We start from the raw sequence: 20,535 nt of genomic DNA, 5'->3' as shown, positions 1-20,535 counted from the left end.
GCTTCTTCATGATGTATGACCTCTCTAAGCGCATCGACACAGTATGAAAAGTCTTTGCGCTGCTCTCGTTCTACCTGCATCTCTTTTTGCCGTTGCAGATGGGAATGGTACTCTTGCCGGATTTGGGCTCCGATCGAAGGGTCGCGGAGATTCAGTTTGACGAGCATGGTCTGGCTGAAAGTATGATCTGTTTGTGACTTGTCGAGGGCACTTAATGCCGTCCAAAGGTCGTAAATCGGTATATTCGGGTTCGTTGTGGTAGATGATCTGGCTATTGTGGATGGATTTACGTCGCTCTCGGCACGCTGTCGCTTGAGTGATGGCTCCGTCATTTTGTTCAGCAGATAGATTATGAGCGTGGTGCAACTCGCGTTTTGCGCAAAGGCGAGGAAGAGTGAACGTATTGTCGCGACAGCGTCGCGAGGTTGCGCGATCCGGCAGGTTCCACCGCGAAAATAAGAAGGTCATCTTAATAAGTGGAGCATCTGTACTGGATCGTGATCTCTATTCCATCCGGAAAAGTCCAAGTTCTTGCAACTCTCAACCTGGCCTTCTCTCACATCGACGTTCGAAGCCCAATTACGAGCCCTCTCATTGGCCGCTCCACCCACTAGTCTAGTGGGTCCACATTAGGCGGCTGAGGGATCAATTCAAACGCAGTTGAGAGCCTCATGCAACGCAAAGATTTAAAATTGGTGCTCAGCTGGTGGCTGCGCAGATGCTGGCGGCGTACACGACTTGAGATAAAAATACTAGACAAGGGCACTAGAAGCTGTCGGTAATGGGAAGTCCTAACATCAATGACAAGAAGTCAGCCCAAACTCGGATTACAGATCAGCATCTTCTCGCTATCTCCTTCTTGTGTTTGGCCAATATCCATCGGTTCATCGCGTCGGTTTGAGGGGCGCCGCAGAAGTTTTAACAGCCCAACTACTCTTCTTTTTTCGAACTTTCATCCACAGACTTTGTGCCATACATTTCGCACCTGGTAACATCTGACGAAGGGCTTCCCTCATATTCCTCTTAGGCTTCTTCTTCTTCTTCTTCTTCTTCTTCTTCGCCCTCGCCTTCCCCGTCCTCGTCCGTCTCATCCTCACAAGTAAGATTTGCGACCACGTCTTGGAGCCCCTCGAAAACGCTATGATCGTCGGCAAGCTCCTTGAGTTGCTCCATTGCTTTTAGGAACGGCCTACCCGAATATTCTAGGGCACACACCCTCTCGCATTCCTCCACGCTCATCTCGTCAATCACGGCGTTCATTGAGCTTTCCAAAGAGTCATCCACCTGGAAATGATTACGGATTTGTTTACCGATCTCCTCTTGGCCTCCACATATCGACACTGCAATGCAGCGCAGAGCTATAAGCGCGTTTATCTTCGTTCCGAGAGAAGCATACTCCTGAGTGGCTTGTTCGACAATGAGTGTAAACGCTTCTTCTATTTGTCGTATGACGTCGGAAGCGGCGTCATATTGCTCGGAACCGCTCAGATCCATGTAACGGTCTTCGATTGAATAAATCACTTTATCGGCGTGACTGCTGAAACTGATGACCTTGTGACGCTCTCGCTCAATGTATTCCTCTTTGTGATTGCGCAGGGTTGCGGCGATCTCTGGTGTAGCTAGAGCTGCCTTCAGAAGTATTTGCTTGGTGAGCTCGCCATCGTCGTCTGCATACAGCAGCAGTTCGATGCAATGCTGAAGATCAGCTTTGGCGTAATAGTCGGCGAAAAGGTCGGCGAACGTTGGCTGCGCGATTGGACATTGGTCGGTGTCGACGCGCTGGCGTTTACGTGGTGCTTCCATGCCGCTTTCGACTTCGTAGGACGTGGGCGTGATGGTAATGTATTGTGATTTCTTGATGTATACCTAGGTAGTTGTGACGCGTCGCGTCAGGATGTCCAAGATAAACACGCGCGTTGCGCGGAGATCCGTTGAGACAATAACATGAGAAGCGGGAGCTGTCTCGGAGCGACTATAGGGGACGCGTGTTTATTTTTTGCCGTGTCACCGTCTCCGGGAAATGAGTATAATGATCCGGGTTAAAAAGTTATTGATCCGGGTTAAAAAGTTATTTGTCCTGGTTAATTAGTTCTCTTTCCTAGTCACTTTTGGCGCTAGCGAAAGTTATTGATCCTGGTTAAGGAACACCAAAATCATGTGACGGTCTGCATCAACGCCTGGCTCGACTTCCTTGCTTTACGCGTATCTCGCATCTTTACGAAGTGTTCTCTGACCAGCATCAGAGAGACAACCTTGGCGCCTGCCTGCTGAAGACGAAGGAGACATCGACTAGCCAGGGGTATGATGCAGCGACTCACGCGGTAATTCGTGTGATGACATTGGCTTCTTGTGCAGCTATTTCTTCAGTGGCAACCTGCCGACATTTGGAAGGTAGAGACTGCGACTGCTTCGACTATGTAATGACGATCATACGACGAAGATGGGCGGACGCATTTAGAGAGTCTGTCGAGGTGGCTGGAATACCGCAAGTCTGATGGAAACCATGATGCTGCAGCAAGTGACGAGCATGTGGGGCAAGGTGCGACTGACAGCTTATCTCCGGGCTGCGCGCCCAACACTCAACGCCTGATTCACACGCCGCAACAGCAGTCGAATACAGCGAAGGGTGAGTAGGCATATGGTGTAAAGGTGTTCGAAATCAGCGTAATGCCATCAAAATGGGCCTGCTGCATGACTTTTGTTGACGTATCTAGCCCCTTCTAGAGCCACATTCTCTACACACACTTCTGGCACTCCAGAATGAAGCAAGTAGACGCAGAAGACCCCAGAATGGGAGGTGCACCCAGCGTCACACTTCCAGAAACATCAGCCGCTCTTAATGTAGAAGAGTACGCATCGCAACCACAAAGTCAAGGTCGCACAGGTTTCCCAAAACAAGGTGGACAGTCGCTTTCGTATTGGTTACAGCAAGTTCGATGCGATCCTCTCCTAGATCACCGCACTACCGATGAGCTACCACAACAAGCCGATACGGTCATAATTGGATCTGGTATCACAGGGACACTTGTCGCGAAGCACCATCTCGAGACGTTCCCTGGGAAGAAAGTCGTTGTACTCGAAGCGAGAGAGTTCTGCTCCGGCGCAACAGGTCGCAACGCTGGCCATTGCAAACCTGATCAATGGCGGGGTTACGGGAAACACGCCAAAGCGTACGGCCATGAGCAGGCGGTAAAGATCCTGGACAACGAGCAAGCTACGTGGGAAGCGTTGGTGGCATACGTTAAGGAGAACAACGTGGATTGCGATCTCTGGGTTGGAGAGACGCTGGACGTTCCTCTCAATGACGAGGTTGCGAAGATAGCTAAAGAACTATTCGAGAGATACGCGGAAGCAGGTGGAAAGGTCGACCATATCCAAGTTACCCACGGTGGCGAAGCGACGCAAAAGTCTCGGATCAAGAATGCGAAAGCATGCTACGGATGGCAGGCATCGACTCTCCAGCCGTGGAAGTTGACTGCACATATCATGCGCGACAATATCAGCAAGGGCGCCAATCTACAAACTCGCACTACTGCGAATTCAATCTCAGACGGGACAGGATCTCGGAGATGGATGGTCCATACGGAGCGAGGAGACATCGCATGTGACACCGTGGTGCATGCTACGAATGCATACAGTGCAGCACTCGAGCCATCACTTCGCGGTATCATCACGCCCAAGCCGCATATGTGCAACAGAGTAGTTCCGGCGCAAGCCTTCAGCGGATCCAAAGCTATTAGCAACTCCTATGGAATCCTGCTACCGGATGGTGCGTTCTTCAGTATCAACCCGCGTTCGTCTTCCGATGGCAACATTATGTTCGGTGGTTCCAATCCAGGTCAAAAGGAACTGGATGCGTGGGTTGAGAAGAACCCAGAAAACTGCATCAATGATGGAATCGCGAACCTGGAGAGTGTGACAAAGCACATCAGGAACTTTGCAGAATCTGAGTTCGACGGTTGGAAAGCCGGCCCTACAGGTCCCGGGGAAGGCTTTGAGTATAGTTGGAGTGGCATCATCGGGCTGAGTGCGGATGGTGTGCCGTTCGTCGGAGAGCTACCCGGAAAGTCTGGTCAATATATCTGTGCCGGCCATCATGGACAGTAAGTTCAATAGTCCACGAAGAAGTGCGAGGCTAACATCGGGACAGTGGGATGGGGCGAATCTTCACAGCAGCACCTGGCCTGGTGAAACTCATGAATGGAGAAGCCTGGAGTGCGACGGGATTGCCGGAGGCATACCAGATGACAGCCGAAAGGCTCAAGAAACTGGCGAGTATGGAGCCTGCACCTGCCATCGCGGTTATATGAGGAAAGGAGTTCGTACTTGCATGACTCGCGCACCTGAACCGTCCCTTTCCTTTCTCTTAGCTACCAAAAATAGCACGCAGAACCACAAGAAAACACGAACAGCGCACAACTTTCCGTAACCATGTCTGGGACGCTTGCGCGACCGCAATTTCGACCCCATCACCTGCAGTGGTTCACGAGCGTAAGAGGCGGTGAACTGTCACAGTCGGAACCGTGAAATCGCATGCCACAATCCACACTTTTCCTCTTTTCTTTCCTAACGCAGTAACTTTGTAACTCATCTTCTGCTCGCCCTGGCTTTAGATCGTGGTAGCGAGGCCGCAGCGGTAATTTGCTTGGTGTTGTGCCGCTGCGTAGCTTATTGGTTTGGGTGTTGTGGAAATTTGACACGGCGGTGTCGTGCTAGGTGGTTGTTGCCGGTAGCGAGGGAATAGGCAATATAACGGCAGGGGCGATAACGGTTTGTACGACCGTAAGCGCATGGCTCTGCATGGGAGGTTACATCTTCAGATTCTCGGTTTGCAGCCTTGTCTTTGGGGTGGTGACAGATGGTACTCTGACAGCTCGTGGAAAGTGCGGGGTGCGCTCGGGCCGACATCGATGCGGCGGGTACGAATGACTTCACTCCGGACTATACATGTCCGCTAATATATACTTCGGATGACAGCCAGGGCTAGACGAGAGCCAACACTGGTCGTACCTCAAGATTGCAGGACTACACATACCGGAAAGTTTACGTCATGTCTAGTCTACCAGACAACATCCGCAGGGCGCTCGAAGTCCTACTTCCCAAGATCAAGTCGCAACATCAGGAGTCATCAAAGCCTATCATACTTGGTATCACTGGCCTGCAAGGATCAGGAAAGTCGACCTGGGCATCAGAGCTGGTCAAGATTCTGTCGAATGGCCATGGTCTCCATACGATCACAGTTTCACTGGACGATTTCTACAAGACGCATGATGAGCTAGTGGCCCAGCGGGATCGTGATCCAGATAACAAGCTCTACCGTACTCGTGGACAGCCTGGTACACATGATGAACAGCTGGCCCAGAAGTTCTTCGGTGATCTGAAAGAATATACTGGGAAAGGCGATCTCAAAATACCCAGCTTCGACAAGAGCAAGTACAACGGCGAAGGCGACCGGGCACCAGAATCAGAATGGCCAACAATCTCACAGAAGCCCGACGTTGTCGTCTTCGAAGGCTGGTGCGTCGGCTTCCGGCCCGTTGCACAGACTTTCATCGAAGAACGACATTCGTTGGCAAAAGCCGGAAAGCTCACAGTCAACACCCCTGCAAATCATCAGCTTCCTCATTTGTTCGAAGTGAAAGACAACCTCAAGCGCTACTGTGACGCCTTCATGGGACCTCAGCACTTTGACTTCTTCGTTCACATCGACACGGATGATCTGAGGAACGTGTACACGTGGCGACTGCAACAAGAGCACAAGATGATTGAGGTCAAGGGGTCGGGCATGTCGGACGAGCAGGTTCGCGCGTTCATTGATGGGTATATGCCGAGCTATGAGATATATCTAGAGCGCCTGCGCGAAGGACTATTTGATGATAAGGGTAGGATGGTTAGGGTGGTGTTGGACAAAGAAAGACGGGTTGAGAGGATTGACGAGCTGTGAAAGAGTAGGTGTTTACGTACCGATATGCAACCACTCCTGGGCGACTATAGTAGAGGACGAAAGCAGATAATGGACAGCAGAACTGGGATGCTGAACTGGTGATCATGAGATGGGGACATCCGCTTGATATCTCTTCGCAGCGTGCGCTTTATCCAACATACTCGCTTTCACCATCGCCACGCTTAGTTCTCTGTCGTTCTAGGACAACTGTATTTGCTAACGAACACCCCACCGCCAACGCCACCTCTTGGACTTTTGTATTTTTTCCTGCATTTGATCATGGCTAACGCGAACCACTATGAGGTCCTTGGTATTGATATCCAAGCTGATGACGCCGTGATCAAAAAGGCATATAAGCGAGCGGCGCTTGCGAACCACCCCGACAAGACCCTGCACTTGTCAACAGCAGAGATCGAGCAACGAACACAGATTTTCAAACTAGCGACAAATGCGCAAGAAGTCTTGCTTGATCCGGCGAAACGAAAGGCTCACGACAGAACGCTAGCGCGGGCAGTGAGACCATCCAATGCACCAACTGCGCCATCTCCCCCAGCCTCAGATACACCAGGTTTCCAACGACCTTCACCTCCAAGATCCGCACCGAGGCATCGCGACCCGTTCCAGCCACCAAGGTTCCACTACCCTGGTAGCCCAAGAGAACCTCCACAAAGCAACGCAACGCAAACACCGCCGTCTCCCCCACCACCACCCCGAAACACCCACTTCTTCACGGCAGGTACCCCAGACACTCATCCCCCACCAACCCCCTACTTCTACGCCCCCGTAACAGAAACGCCCCAACGCACAACCCTCACCTTCTCCAACAACGACAAATGGGCCTTCAGCATCGGCATATCAAAGAAGTACGAATGGACCCTGACTCCCAAACTCCCATTCCTGGGGGAAGAAACCAGAGAATGGATTGCGATAGAATTCCGCCTGCGCCGAACACCCACTTCCCCTGCCACCGTCTTCATCAGAGACGTCGTGCTGACCGTTGAGTCCACGCCTGACAACCGGAGTATAGCGGTGAGTTCCATCTTCGCCGAGAGGAAAGACTGTATAATTCTTCGGATCACGCTTGCAGGGATCGGTGCGGCGCCTACTCCTACTATACCGTTGCAGGTAAAGCAGTCTTGGATGTGGACGTGGGATGTAGACTTGGGCTTCCTGGTTCCGTTCTATAAGACGTTGAGAGCGACACACTTGATGTTTTATCCGCACTATCCGGCGCATGCTGTTGACGGAGATGGGGTGGTGCCGACCAAGGAACCTTTTCCGATGGGGTCGCCGGCGGCGGAGTTGGTGAGAGTGTTTGAGGGGATGGTATTTGTGGGTATGACGAGGCAGTTCTATTGTCAGGAGGTGAAGATGGAGGGGAAGACGTTTTGGCAGCTTGCTGCTGTTGGGCATGTTTGAGTTATATGGCAGAAGTGCGATGCCGGGTTGGAGGTATGTTGATCATGCTATATGTTGTCAGCATGTGAGGTAATGAAAGAGGTCGCTGCTACTGCAAGGATGGACTACATTGAATAGCGAATTTGTTGATAAACAATAATACTCTTGATTCTATGCTCTTATGAAACCAGACCGCTCAGGACGCCAAATATGCAAATCATCTAAAAATAATCTATAGGACACCAGGGATGGGTCCTTTCTTCTCGTTGGAGCCCAGCTCTTCCTCGTTCCATCCACTTCCGGCGCCAACCTTGCGGCCGCCCTCCTCTCGCTTGATCCTGCACCAGAGACTGATGTCCTTGTCCCAGATGAACTGCCAAATAACGTACACCCAGCTCTTGTGTTGCGGCAAATCTTTGTAGAAGTCGTGCGCGATACGGTTCAACGCGTGGAGGCGCGTCCAGGGGATCGCAGGGAAGTCGTGGTGCTCGTTGTGCAGACCGACGTTGTAGGTGAAGAAGTTGAGAGGTCCGTAGTACGAGTAGGTCTCGGGAAGTGGGATCTTGTTGGCGGGGTTCGACGGGTCCTTCTTGGGCTTCTCGAAAACGTAGTGTTCGGCGATGAAGTGGCCTGCGCACGGATGGAGAGATCCGGCGAGAAAGCTGCTCATGATCAGGTAGCCCAATGCCCTTCCTCCTGCGAAGCTGACAAGTGCGAAGTCGAAGGCTAGCTGTACAACGACGTTGAAAAGGTGGATCTTGGTCATTGGCAGGGCGTAGACGAACATAGGTCGGAGGGCGTAGAAGAGGATCTGGAAGGTCGCGAAGAAGGCCTTGCCAGCGACTGAGTCGAGGAAGATTGCCTCAAAGGCAGTGGGCAGATCCGTGTCGAGGCCATTGACGCCCAGCGACTTGTGATGTGTCAGGTGGTATGGCCTGAAGGAGGCGCTGTATGGAATGCCAATTGGCAGGTTCGCAAACACAGCAAAGATCCTGTTTGCCTGGGGCGATCGGAAAGCCAAGTTGTGCGATATCTCGTGAATGGCGAGAAAAAGATTCTGGTTGGCCGTGGCGCCGATTACGTATGCGGTAAGAAAGAATGTCCATGATATGACGGGGGTATTGCGAAGGAGGTATGCGCAGAGGATTTGAATCGAGACGACGAGTAGGACGACGTATTTAGTGAGAGGCTCAGGGCCACAGAGCTTCGTTACCTGTATTCGGTTAGGTGATGCTCAATGGAAACATTTTGATAGTAATCATACCTCAGGGTGTGCCTTGATAATGGCCATTCGCCGGGTCCTATGGGGCTCTTCGGTGTATGTCCAGAAAAAGTGGTCGTGTTCATTCGGGGCTTTTGGCTCCTGCTCCTTCTCCCCTTTCACGGTAAAGCTTCGGGGAACAGGCTCCTTTGACGGCACTGTCGCGGTAGAGACTGAAGACCGCATATTGGGCAGTCGTAAAGAACAATTGCAGAGTGTGTGAAGGGCAGAGGGGTCCAGCTCTCGAGGTTTGTGGAGTACTTGACCCTGAGCTTGGCGCTAGTGGAGGCGGTGGGGCGATCTCACGCCATGATTGGCTGACAATCACGTTCAGTTCGCCACCCCGCTAGCGCAGGAACGTTGAGCTTGCCTTCTAGAACACCAATTTAGGCCATGCTGAGGTCACCATTTTACGTGTAGAAGATATGTCAGATGGGCATTTTCATCTTCAATTCATCTGCATCTATAGATTGCTAGCCTCGCTGTACCACTCGCCACAATGGGCTACTTTCACCAGTCTTCAGTCGTCCGACTCCAAGTAAAAAGCCCATTGACTTCCCACGCCCTCTATATCGCCCGCGAATAGTTTCATCCCGGGAGAATACTTCTCTAGCCAATCCATAAAACGGGTATCACTCTGGTCCTTGCTGAATTGTTGGTTTGGGGGTCGGCAAATGATGAGACTGGGTTTCTTCGCTCGAGGCGTATTTGCGGATCCAGCGTGAGGTGTCCCCTCGCCCCAGGTGTGTCCAGCGAGGACTTGTCGAAGCGGAGTAGTCAGATTTAGCGTAATAAACGCGTACGCATTCTCATCTTGCCTTACTCCGTTCCATCCACTTCCGTCATTACTCGCGCGGACATTCACGAGTGGGCTGTGAGGTTCGGGAGGGTTGATGATGAATTCCTCTCGTAAGAATTTGATGTCCCATTCCGTGTAGTATGGATCCTCGAAGATGATCTCCAACGGAAGAGCATCAGGCCTTGAAATATTGTGTTAGTTTATATTCATAACGATGGTTCAGACTTACGAATTGGCCAATCTTGCTTTGTGGAGCAGAGCGCAGATTACCACGCGCGCCAAAAGATGGGCTCTGAGGGCTTGAACGAACTCATCGGACCCGTCCTCTCCCATTACAGCTCTGTTCATTGTGCCCAGGCCCATTACTAGCACTCTTCGAATGGTTGTTCGTGTATACAATATGTTTCCCAACTCATCATCGTATCCAAATCGTTCTGGCTTGGGTCGGTCTATGATGGAGTCGGGACGCTTTAGACCAGTGTAGCCGATCTTCGGCAACATCAGGGATGCTACCGGGGCGCCAAGGTTATGGTACCAATATGGTCTGATGTCTGGCGCATACCAAAATAGAGCGAATTCAGAACGCGTTTCTTCGATCCAAGGCGGACTATCTTCGGCGAGCTCTTGAGTGGTAGCATGCCTTCCTATACCCGTGTGTCCGACGTGAGCGACTTTGTCGTAATCTCTCCATGGTCCGCTTTCGTTGTCAGGCACCTGTGTGATGGCAGCCCTAATCATAGCCTTTTGTGAGTCAGGTATACGGTTGGTTGTTGCTGACGATTGGGCTTGCTGTGGTGCCTGCATGATGATGGACTTGTCTTCGTGGATTGTTGAGCTTGTGTCGCGAGAATGTATGTATGAATTTGGTGGTTGCAAAAGAAGAAACGTACCAGAGCTGCCTTTTATACTCCTCAGTCTATGACTCTGATATCGAATTGCTCAATACTACAGTTCTATCTATACGTTTATGACTGTTCAGTGAAACGTAGAACTCACCTCCGCGAGATGCTAAGACGGCTAAAATGGCGCACGAACCATCTGGTGCCACTGTTCATGATTGCAGCAATACTTGGACTCACACGCGGGCACTGGTGCTGTATCCCGATTACTCAAAGCGATCTGTTCAGCTCTGGTAACAGGGCTATCGTTCGAAGGCAACCGTGCAAGTGCCATTTCCGGGTATCTGAGGTGGTTGCGTAGTTCGCAACGACTCAAAGAACGTCGCACAATGATGCAACCTCTGGGCGTAACATGCGAGGAATGTAGCCATGGCAAATGCTCGGATCTTGTACAACCAATGTTCGGTTTGGCATGCAACCCCATTAACTCTTGTTACGGAAGTGTCATTGGAAGGCAGTGATTGCATGTCGTTGTACATATGATCTTATTACACCCCACAGTTGTGATGCAAGCGTTATACGTCAGCACAGCCATGGAGTGCCTGCACAAGCGATATCTATTTTGAGGTTTTCATTTAGAAATCTTTCCAACCCTACAGTGTGCTAGACATAGACGTCAACTGCTTAGTGTATGAGACTTCTATAATAGTCTTTCGCTGTTCTCGCGACAGCCATGAGCTTCCTTTCACACCTGAGCCGACTCATATCCCAGCAAAGTATCGTGCCGCAATACCCTCATGCATTTGTAGGAGCTGAAAACGAAGTTTCGGGTGCTAGGTATATAATCACAGTGTCATTCTATGGACTGCCTGCATCTAATTACACAACCTTGGAAGCCATGCATTGGCCGTCCCACACTGTAGTATACCATCCATCAATATATCATTACATCCTTCCGAAATCCCAATATGAACCTAAGCTGAGCCTTGTACACTCTAAGCCGAAGGGGCATTGCCCTAAACATTAGGCTTCAAGGTGTAGAGCCAGATGTCTCCCCCAAATATCTTCTCGTCCTCAAACTTATGTACTTGGTCGTAGTACTTTTTGAACCAGTCCTTGACATGGGGATCGGTCGGATCTTGGTATTCGCCTGACTTATTTGCATCTCGACAAATGATTGCGCGAGGCTTGATAAGCTTCCCCATAAGTATCCCTTTCTCTGCAGCTCTTTCACTGTCAGTCAGATTCTCGGTTTTAGAGAGTAACCTGGCAAGATATTGGCGAATAGGATTCATCGGGTTGAGGGTGATGAAGATGTAGTCGCCGTTGCCTCCGTCAGTGCCCCACCAACCCATACCCTCGTTGCTGGTGTAGGGTCTGATGCGCCTGTCACTGAGCCATCCCTCCCGTCCATCGCTCAGGTAGTCCGTGTGGAGAAAGTTGAGATCATATTTGCCGTAGCGGACATCCTCGCAGACGAAAACAGCCCCCCTTAGTGGATCGCCTTTTCCGGACTCCTTGGATTTGTTCGCCGCGTCGGACAATACCTTGAGAATGTTGAAAGCGAACAGATGTGCCCGCGCGGCGATCTCAAATTGGTGGTCTTCGCTGTAGCAAAGACTACCAAGATCCATTGCTACGATGTTTCTGATGACACCACCAGCCTGGTTGAGGTCATCCAACAGCTTTGTGTGCCAGTAATCGTCGTATTCCGGAAACTTCCTTTCTTTTCCCTCTTCTTTAAGAACAGTGAAGCGTGATTGGACTTTGCTTGGAGGGCGCTTCCATTCATAAGGCCTCCCTTCGTTGATCTCAACCCAGTAAGACTGGATGGATTTTCCTTCACTTTCGATTTCTTCCGTGGTTTTGTAGCGCCCAATTCTATCATAATATTCATTGTGGTGTTCAAGGTCTTTAGGAGTCAGTTTGGGCGGCGGTTTAGCCGGTGGGCCCATCGCAGAGGACATCTTTGGTTGTGAATAGACCTGAAGGCGACAAGTCCGAAGTTGCTGCTGTAGTGGGCGCTAATTTGTTGGCGGTTGATATGTGTAGCCGCTGGACTGATTGTCAGGCTGTTGAATACTGTCTTGTTAGTGTAGAAGTAATGAAATACCGGAACAGGTCTTTTATAGTGTAGAAATGAGTGACTGTACTCAAAAGGAGTAGCATAGCGGAAAATTACGTGGCTCCCAGTGGGTAGAGTCAGTCATGGTAGGTCAGTCACTGCGAGCGCACTCATGACCACCTGGTGGTTTTACCAGCCTTCGTTGTGCCACCTCAGAGAAGTTGATATGACTCTGACGGAAGCGAGTATCCGTGATAACCAATCGTTGGCACGTACCGTTGAGGACCAACTCGACACAAAGAAACTCAGAGCTTTGACACAACTCAGAAAGTGACTCTCCCACGCCGCACGAGCCTTGGATCACACCCCAATATGGACACTCTCCACACATGACTCTGATCTGACTGAATATGCTGGAAAACATGCGAGCAAGTACCGATCAGCACCGGCACGAGTCGGGTGTGTGCACGTTCACCATAGTACGAGATACTCAGGAATGTAACGCACAGTCAACCTGGATGCTTTTGCTACGATGTGCCGCGTACGACATGTGAGCGGGGTATCATAATCTTTTCGTTCCTTTTACGTCACTCCATAATTCTTTCCCAATGTTCTTCCAGTTCCCGACCTCTTCATCACTTCTCTTTCTCCTGGTGAAGCCTGATCGCCTGACTTCCACGAGCCATATCACGCCCCAATAAGCGACCGACAACGACACTAGTACATATGCCAGCCATACGATCAGAAGTACTGATGTGCCTTGATCCAGCTTTCCACCAGCAACGTCGATGATGTCACCAGCCACCGAGAAAACCCCAGAGATCAACACCGTGAGCAACACGGCGGCGACGAAGGCGAATGCGCTCGCAAGGAACGGCCAAAAGATGTTGAAGTAGGCGAGAAGTTTTGAGTGTGGAAAGATGATGGCTGGAATGGCGGAGACGGCGGAGAAGCCAGCACCGACGAGCGAGACGAGTAAGGAAGCGAAGACGGTGTATCGTACGCCGGCCAACACGGTAGCCATAGTCCTCAGGAGTGTCGAGACTAGGATGATTGGGGAGAGTGGGTCTTGAGACCCGTTAGTTGGCGTTGTCAGTGTTATTAGCCCTACAGAAGTATGGTCAGTCAAGCCTCAAACACCTTCGTAGTTGTGTTACTTACTGTCGCTGGCTTCGCGATAGCTTTCGCATAGTTCTACGACAATAGTATCGGAAGCATCATCTTGAGCATCGGAAATAGAGCCCGAACAAACTGTCCTGAGGTAGAGATAGTAGACGTCTGCTAGTGTCTCGCCGTCCACGCTTTCCGATCGTTGCGATGTTGCATCTAACTGCGAGCTCTCTCGGGCGATCGTAGTTGTATTCAGCTGCAGTTCGTCAACATCTGTCTTCATTTCACCGAGGTCGGTATACGTACTGCCACGATGTACTGTCCACCAAACATATGTTCATCGCTCCCCGCCAGTACCAGTACCAGCGTGAAGACGAAGCTTGCGACCGCGAATGCGATCGAAAGGATCGCAGAGAACCGGTACTTCATCAACACCCTCTTCGGTGTCTTGGGCGGCGCCGGCAGGGCCTTGTCGGTAGACTTCCGCAAGTCTCCAAGATCGGGCTCGATTGCGATCTCTTTCCCCGTGTAGAAGGTCTCCTCTATGTGATCCATCTTGCTCATCGACACACCGTGTGGTTGAAAGGCGGTAGCGGCGAGACTGACAGTGCTGACGGATGTCAGTACATAAGGACGGGTATATGATGTCCATAGCAGAAGACATATGCACTGTCGCAGAGAGATGATAAGTAAGGCGCTTCAATATGTGTGCAGCATGACGCAACTGTTCCTGGTTATCGGGAATCTTCAATCTCGATGTCTGGGAAGCATGGATGTACGTGGTAGGCTTGTCGCATGATCATAGTGTTGCATGATGGACCTGCTATATACCGTCGCGGATACGGCACATGTAGCCTTGCGCGGGGATAGACCGGTGGTTTCAAACAGCCTGCTAGTCGCCAGATCGCGATGGTTGTGCGAATTTGGCGATCAGCGTTCCTGTTTCGGCGTCGCAGGACGTGGCCAAAGCGTGGCATTGAGCAACAACCAGCTTCAGATGGATGGGGTCTGAGATGTTTCGTCGACATCCAAACAACTTGCGCATGGCCGGGCCCACGCATCGGGAGTATGTGTCGTGCCGGACTGATAGCGGTCGTGAAGTTCGCGAATGCGAGGTGGTAGCTTCCGCAGAAACGGGGAGCGCTTCACTAGTGCGACTGAAACGCCGAACTTTAGGAGCGACGATCGTGGCCTCTCCACATAATGCTTGAGCGATACCACGTCGCTCAAGTACATTTGCCAAAGCCTTTTGGTTGTCGGAGAGTGACTGAGAGTTGGTAAGATACTCGAACGCGCAGTTTTTCTACTGCTAGAAGAACGATCCTGGGGGATATTGTCCAAGAGGATGCGGCTGGAGGTTGGGAAACGCATCGCCCTAATCATGGGTTAGTCCAACAGCACCTGATGAGCCGAGCTAAACGTACCCAATCGAGAGGTAAGGTATACTGGTCCAGATCCATTGGCATGAAGCCAAAATCGAATGGGTGACCAAAAGCACTATTGCCCATGTCAAATGCATCCGAGTCGGGAACAGCGAATCCAAGATCGTTGGTGTCGAAAATCTGGGATGGGGAAGTCAAATCAAGTTGGGCACCTATGTGAGCCGCTTTCGATGACGTTAGTAGATGTAAGCGGGTAGTGAATAAGATGCGGCTCACCGTGCGCCGAATCGGTAGCCTGTACCCCACTGCCGTGAACTTTAGAGAGAACAAGCTTCACGGCTGTAGCAACCTTCCGTGCCTCCTGCGATCTCTTGCTAGCCCTGATCCAGATGTGATAAGCGGAGCGCAACGACGCGACGATTTCCTCTTGCGTCGGGGACGCTTGGTCCAGTTGCACCCCGCTTTCCATAAGCTCAGAACCCAGTGGGATGGGAGCAATGAGTTCCTCATCAAGCTCGACTACCAAGATGGTAGTCGCGAGTAAGAAGTCTTGCGCAATAATGGAAGACATGTACCAGCTCAAGGTAGAGAGACGCCACCCTGGTGAAGTTAGTCGACCTCCTGGTTGGACCTCAGCGTCAAGCTTGCTCTGGAGGCGAAGCATCTCTATAGCAGCGTTCAAGCAGACCCTGCGGGAGTATGTATATCTGCTATCGGTTCGGCCGAGTACGAAGTAGGGTCGATGCAACATAAGCTCGGCCTTCAAGAAGGCTACGTTCAAATACGTGTAGCGCATGAAGTCTGGTGATAAATCGGTACTAAGATCGTCGAAGGTGTTTGATGCTGGCGATTGTGGTATCTTTTCGAAGACATCTCTTAGTGTGGCGTCCATCTCCGTGATCTCTCCGTACGGTGGCAGCGATGTAGCATTGACGAGATCCACAATCCTGGCCTGCACACTTCGCAACCTTGTGAGAACGATCGAATAAAGTAGTTGCGTCAACTCAGTTTCGGGCCTTGAGGGTGGTAGCTCTAGCATGTCTTCGTGAAGGTCGTCCTCACCCAAGTTGCGGGGCTCTTGAGTGTCGTACATTTGCGGCATGATCGTCCGTGGCAGTCCGGCTTGAGAAGAGGTGGTAAAATCTAGCGACATGACTACGAGCCATTTACGACGTCTCAGCTCACCTTCGTGAGGCGAGATGTTCGGAAATCTCGACGGGTCCCTGTGGTATCCCATTCGGAAACAAAGACGTACAAGCATGCCAACAAGCATGTAGATGCTGAACTGGCTGTCGGTTGAGCGTAGGAATTCGGTACCAAAATACAATAAGAACGCTTCGATCGTGTATGGCGGTGTTTTGGTATAGTTTGCAAGAATCATACCTAGATATCGACGTGCGGACTCAGCAATTGCGTCACATGTAGTTTGTACTCAGCTTCTGCTTACATTGCGCAGCCTTCTCGCGATAGAAGTTGATCTGCACCAGATCAGGAGCCAGTTCAGTCTCGCCAAGCTGATGAGTGTTCACCGCGGCTTGGAAGCGAAAGCCGAGAGCCAGTGCAGCGTAAAGTACACCCAACCACATCGTTGAAGTTTCGAATGGTTGTCTCCATAGCTCATCGTACTGTATGGCGATTAGCTACCAGAGGTGGAGATGACCATATGGTCTCACCTGTTTAAGAAAGGTCGGCTTGTGAATGAGGGCTGGAGACATCAGTGGGCGCTCTTCAATCGAGGTAGTGAACATACTCGGGTGTGATTCCATTGATATGAAGAATGTATCAATGAGTCGATCCGCTTCTGACCGTGGAGGAAGAGCAGCGAAGAGCTCTTCTCTAGTCGCATGGGCATTACGTCCAAACAGCAGCTCTGGACCGGGTACTTCATTCACCACTTCATCATCCGGATCGGGCGATACGGGCACCTGGTCGAGATGTTCGCGCAGCTCCGATATCTGGGCTGGAATTAGAGAGGTAAGAGTCTCTGTGAGAGGTTTCACGTACGCTATCAAGTATGCTTGTCCAATGTCCACTGTTCGTATAGCTTGTTGCATCGCAGCTGAGATTTACGCGATCCGGCGTGCCAGGCAAGTCACCATTGTTTCCTCCGTTATGATGTTGCCGCGCTTGTGATGGGCTGGATAGCGCGGGATTAGCTGTATCAACAGGATTTCCACCGATGAGGTTGGTGACGAGCTTTTCGAGTTGGTCAATCCTGTCATGGACGCTGTTTGGGATCTTGGGTTCCTTCTGCGCTGGTGGGTTGCGAACATAGACGCACGACAGCGAGAGTCCGCGATCGACACATGTTTTGCATGGCTGTTGTCGATCACATTTCAACCTCCAGACAATTAGCATGCAATTCTTCCGGTCAGGTAAGCTGATTCTTTACTTGCGTCGTCGACAAAGGGTGCAACTCAAGATGGGCTTGTCTCTTCGTCGACTTGGAGGTACCACTCTCGGCGTCTGACCATCCGCGCTCATTTCGAGTGGTAGTATCACAGTGGGTCAAAACAAGGCGTAAGGGCACAACTCGCGTTGTTACGAAGATGCCTTCGGGGCGGCCATCATCCCCGATGCCGAGGCTAACCGCTTCGGCCGAACACCCCCCGCATTCCATCTCAGCTTACGTCACTGTCAGCAATCACAATGTTCCTAGTTCGCGACTGCACCGGTGGAGATTATCCTAAAGACCGTTGCATTCTAATCATCCTTCTCGTTGTCCGACCATCTAAATCGCTGGCACACATGCTAAAGCCGCCATCTATCCAGTTCCTGCTCCGCCTGGTCATAGCCTGTGCTCCACATGGGCACAGTTCCGATCACGCGATCCCCGACTCAGCTTCCGGTGGCAGTCAATAGACTTTGTTTATTCAAGGAATCGGGCTGTCGCTCCTAACTTTCGGCATCACTACAGACTATCATGTGCCCATTCATCAAGCGATTACAGTTACGACCTGTCTTATTTTTCTGGGTTGGGCGAAGGTACCTTTTCGAAGTCTTCATCCATCCTAGAGGTATGACATCCAGTTCATCTCCATGGAAGTATGCCTGTAAAGCAGTGTCCCAAAACAGGCGCCACGATTCAGACTTGACATTCCGGAGGCCGATACGCTTAATGGCATGCTGGGGCGCGCGTTGAGAATGTGGAACCAGGCGACACACAGGTTTGAACCAAATCGTGGCAATCGTCCGGTTTTGCGGCGTGGATAGAATGGACGTTAGGTCTTCCCACCTCTTGAAGTCTCCAATATCGAAGGTGGACAAGCGGTAGAAGAGTGGAGTCGCTTCACAGCGCATTTGCTTACATGCGAAGAGGAGGCCAACAGGCTCGCGGTTAAAGATTGGCGCACCTTCGTATGTGGACGAAACCGACTTGATCTTTTTGCCTAGACAGCTGTATTCCCAGATCTTATTACGCAGCTCACCAGGAAGCCGAAGAAGAGCTGAGGTAAGCCGATTTCTCTTTGTACTATGCCTATTAGCGATTGATCAACAAACATGCAAGACCGCTTACATGGCTCTAACTCTATTGGGAGCCGTATTCCAATCCTGCATCTCTGAAGCAAGTGTTGAGGACATGGTGATGTTTGAAGTTGGACACTGGAAAAGAATACTGAGAGAGTGTAGATGTTTAGATGTAACTGCGGGTTTAAGAGCGCGTGGGAGTTTAATGGCCGTGCCTCAGCTCAAGCTTTCCGGGAACATACGATTTTCCATTCACCCTTGTGCCTTGACGACCTGCAATCGACCCGATACATACGTTGTGAAAACGGAGTAAGTCACTGGCAACTGACAATGACCAGAATCGGCTCGCCTTCACGGTTGCCCATCATCGGCAGCTCTCAGGATACCCTCCAGTCCTGCCTCAAATACAATCTCGATGGCTGACTTTCCATAAACAAGGCGAAATGCGCGCACAAGGTCAGCCCTAGTATCAGAACTGAGGGCTGACAATTGTAGCCTCGAACCTTTGACGTGAACCGTGTTCAAAGCCGGGAACGCGTTTGCGTTAGCCCTCCCTTGAGGTTCAACCTCTTCCTGGAACCATTTCGCCGGGTAAGCCCAGTGTACATATTGGAATTCTACCGACGACATAGAGGTTTGAATCGAGGTGATCCGCGCACACCGCTCAGCTCTAATGGCGACGATAGCGGCTTCGTGGCTATAAATCATAGCCAGTTCCATTTCGAAGGTCGCTGTAGAATAGAAGAGTGAGTTGGCTTCACGGCGGAGCTGCCGACAGCAGCAAATGAGACCGATAGCGTTGGTCGCGCTTTGTTCGCCTTTCCGCGGGTGCATACGTATCACAGAATCTGTCAACGTGAATAGATAGACGAGGTTACGAAGTTCTGCAGGAAGTCGTAGAAGAGGCGATATAAGTTGGTTGACCTGCGCGCTATTCCGGTCAGCGATTACATCCCCATGTCTTGAACAGTATTGTACGCGTTAGCCTTCAAGGTGGAGAGCTTACATTTGGTCGCCTGTTGGAGTCGTCAGACCGGTCGATTCAGGGTTGAGGGCCATGATGCAGCGGTCACTGTAGTAAATCGTAGTTGTTATGCTCGCAAAGTGGAATGGAGGAACGAAAACGGACGGAAGTGTTGCCCTTCAGTCTTGATGGTCTGCCCGATCAGGCTAGCTGCTTCGTAGGTAGGTAATGACGTCGTTGGCCGCTACCTCTAGATATCGCAGCTTCTACCATCTCGCACCTCAGCAGATATGTGCAGTGCGGAAGCTATAGCATTCCCATAACGAACTTCGCGGCGATTAGTCAGGCTGTCTACAGGTCATCGAGGACAGAGATGTCGCCAGTCTTCGCTACACTCCTGATGCGTCGCTCGCAACCCCACACGCACTCTTCCGCCACCAAAAAGCCTCATTAATAGTTTGCCCGGCCTACGAGTTCGACATCCGACTCCGAGAGGTCCTCGCGTTTGACTTGAATATCGATAGCCTTCGAGATACCACCCAGAGACAGTCGATGACCTGATCTTCGTATACGACAGCGATCGTCACTAGAGACGTAGCTGCTCTTCCCGGAGCCTGAGGATATGCTGCATATCCTTGAAACTGTATGCTGGTATATCGCATGCATGGCAGGCATGCATGCGACTACGATGAAGAGGTTGGCTTCGGTTGCACACCAGTAAAGACCGGATACGTTGTCGTCTATGATTGCGCGGTCAGTCATTGTGCAGCCAACAGGAGGAGCAGTACTCACAAGTCGGATTTGAGCTCTGATCAAATCGGACGAGAGCCCATAAGCGAAGGCAACTGACGATGAAGATGATGAAGCCCACAGCGAACATAGAGATAATTTGGACCTTCTTCTTCCAGGACATCTGTAGTCTCGCTAGCATGGGCAAATGCAACGATAGGATTGCCGCGTCGAGCATGATCTCAATGGCGCCGCGAATGAATCCAAATAGCCGAACGTCGACAGTGCATCGTCCACTAATTTCGCCTTTCCACCCGTCCCAGAAGAATGAGATAGGCTGACATTGGAACATCATAGCTCCTGTATTACCAATGCCAAAGCAGGTAACGATCCCCATCAGAATGTACGTAGACGTCCTTAGTCTTGCCGAGGTTGCGATCCGCAGGTAAAAAGCCAGGATAGACAGTTGACAAAAGGCTTCTGCGATTTGGTACATGAAATAGCTAACGTACAACCACTGCAGCGAGATTTAGCTTCATAACGGGCGCTAAATATGAGAATTACCTTGAAGCTATT

General features: G+C 51.0%; 6 protein-coding genes across 6 annotated transcripts; 2 read left to right on the top strand and 4 right to left on the bottom strand.

The window, feature by feature from the left end:
* Window positions 1-1,023: 1,023 nt before the first annotated feature.
* Window positions 1,024-1,803, bottom strand: J4E85_010644 (uncharacterized protein; the record flags this gene model as incomplete). The annotated part of the gene is made up of 1 exon (XM_051474850.1): window positions 1,024-1,803. The coding sequence occupies one exon, from the start codon at window positions 1,801-1,803 to the stop codon at window positions 1,024-1,026; it is 780 nt and encodes a 259-aa protein (XP_051321292.1).
* Window positions 1,804-2,760: 957 nt separating this feature from the next.
* Window positions 2,761-4,310, top strand: J4E85_010643 (uncharacterized protein; the record flags this gene model as incomplete). The annotated part of the gene is made up of 2 exons (XM_051474849.1): window positions 2,761-4,103; window positions 4,151-4,310. The coding sequence occupies 2 exons, from the start codon at window positions 2,761-2,763 to the stop codon at window positions 4,308-4,310; spliced, it is 1,503 nt and encodes a 500-aa protein (XP_051321291.1).
* A 740-nt stretch (window positions 4,311-5,050) lies between these two features.
* On the top strand, window positions 5,051-5,944 carry J4E85_010642 (uncharacterized protein; the record flags this gene model as incomplete). Its single annotated transcript, XM_051474848.1, has 1 exon — window positions 5,051-5,944. One exon carries the CDS (start codon window positions 5,051-5,053, stop codon window positions 5,942-5,944), a length of 894 nt encoding a protein of 297 aa, XP_051321290.1.
* Window positions 5,945-7,574: 1,630 nt separating this feature from the next.
* J4E85_010641 (uncharacterized protein) lies at window positions 7,575-8,789 on the bottom strand (the record flags this gene model as incomplete). The annotated part of the gene is made up of 2 exons (XM_051474847.1): window positions 7,575-8,555; window positions 8,607-8,789. The coding sequence occupies 2 exons, from the start codon at window positions 8,787-8,789 to the stop codon at window positions 7,575-7,577; spliced, it is 1,164 nt and encodes a 387-aa protein (XP_051321289.1).
* A 2,468-nt stretch (window positions 8,790-11,257) lies between these two features.
* On the bottom strand, window positions 11,258-12,208 carry J4E85_010640 (uncharacterized protein; the record flags this gene model as incomplete). Its single annotated transcript, XM_051474846.1, has 1 exon — window positions 11,258-12,208. One exon carries the CDS (start codon window positions 12,206-12,208, stop codon window positions 11,258-11,260), a length of 951 nt encoding a protein of 316 aa, XP_051321288.1.
* Window positions 12,209-12,868: 660 nt separating this feature from the next.
* Window positions 12,869-17,115, bottom strand: J4E85_010639 (uncharacterized protein; the record flags this gene model as incomplete). Its single annotated transcript, XM_051474845.1, is given in 10 exon segments — window positions 12,869-13,350; window positions 13,468-13,672; window positions 13,723-14,026; window positions 14,736-14,791; window positions 14,841-14,978; window positions 15,034-16,181; window positions 16,246-16,423; window positions 16,472-16,753; window positions 16,803-17,053; window positions 17,070-17,115. The coding sequence occupies 10 exon segments, from the start codon at window positions 17,113-17,115 to the stop codon at window positions 12,869-12,871; spliced, it is 3,090 nt and encodes a 1,029-aa protein (XP_051321287.1).
* Between the last annotated feature and the right edge of the window lie 3,420 nt (window positions 17,116-20,535).

The sequence above is a fragment of the Alternaria conjuncta genome (assembly GCF_024043145.1).
Source record: "Alternaria conjuncta strain BMP 0040 chromosome Unknown scaffold_25, whole genome shotgun sequence".
NCBI classification, from domain to species: domain Eukaryota; kingdom Fungi; phylum Ascomycota; class Dothideomycetes; order Pleosporales; family Pleosporaceae; genus Alternaria; species Alternaria conjuncta.
Note: the sequence above shows the minus strand (reverse complement) of the source record. Positions and strands in the feature narration are given on the sequence as shown.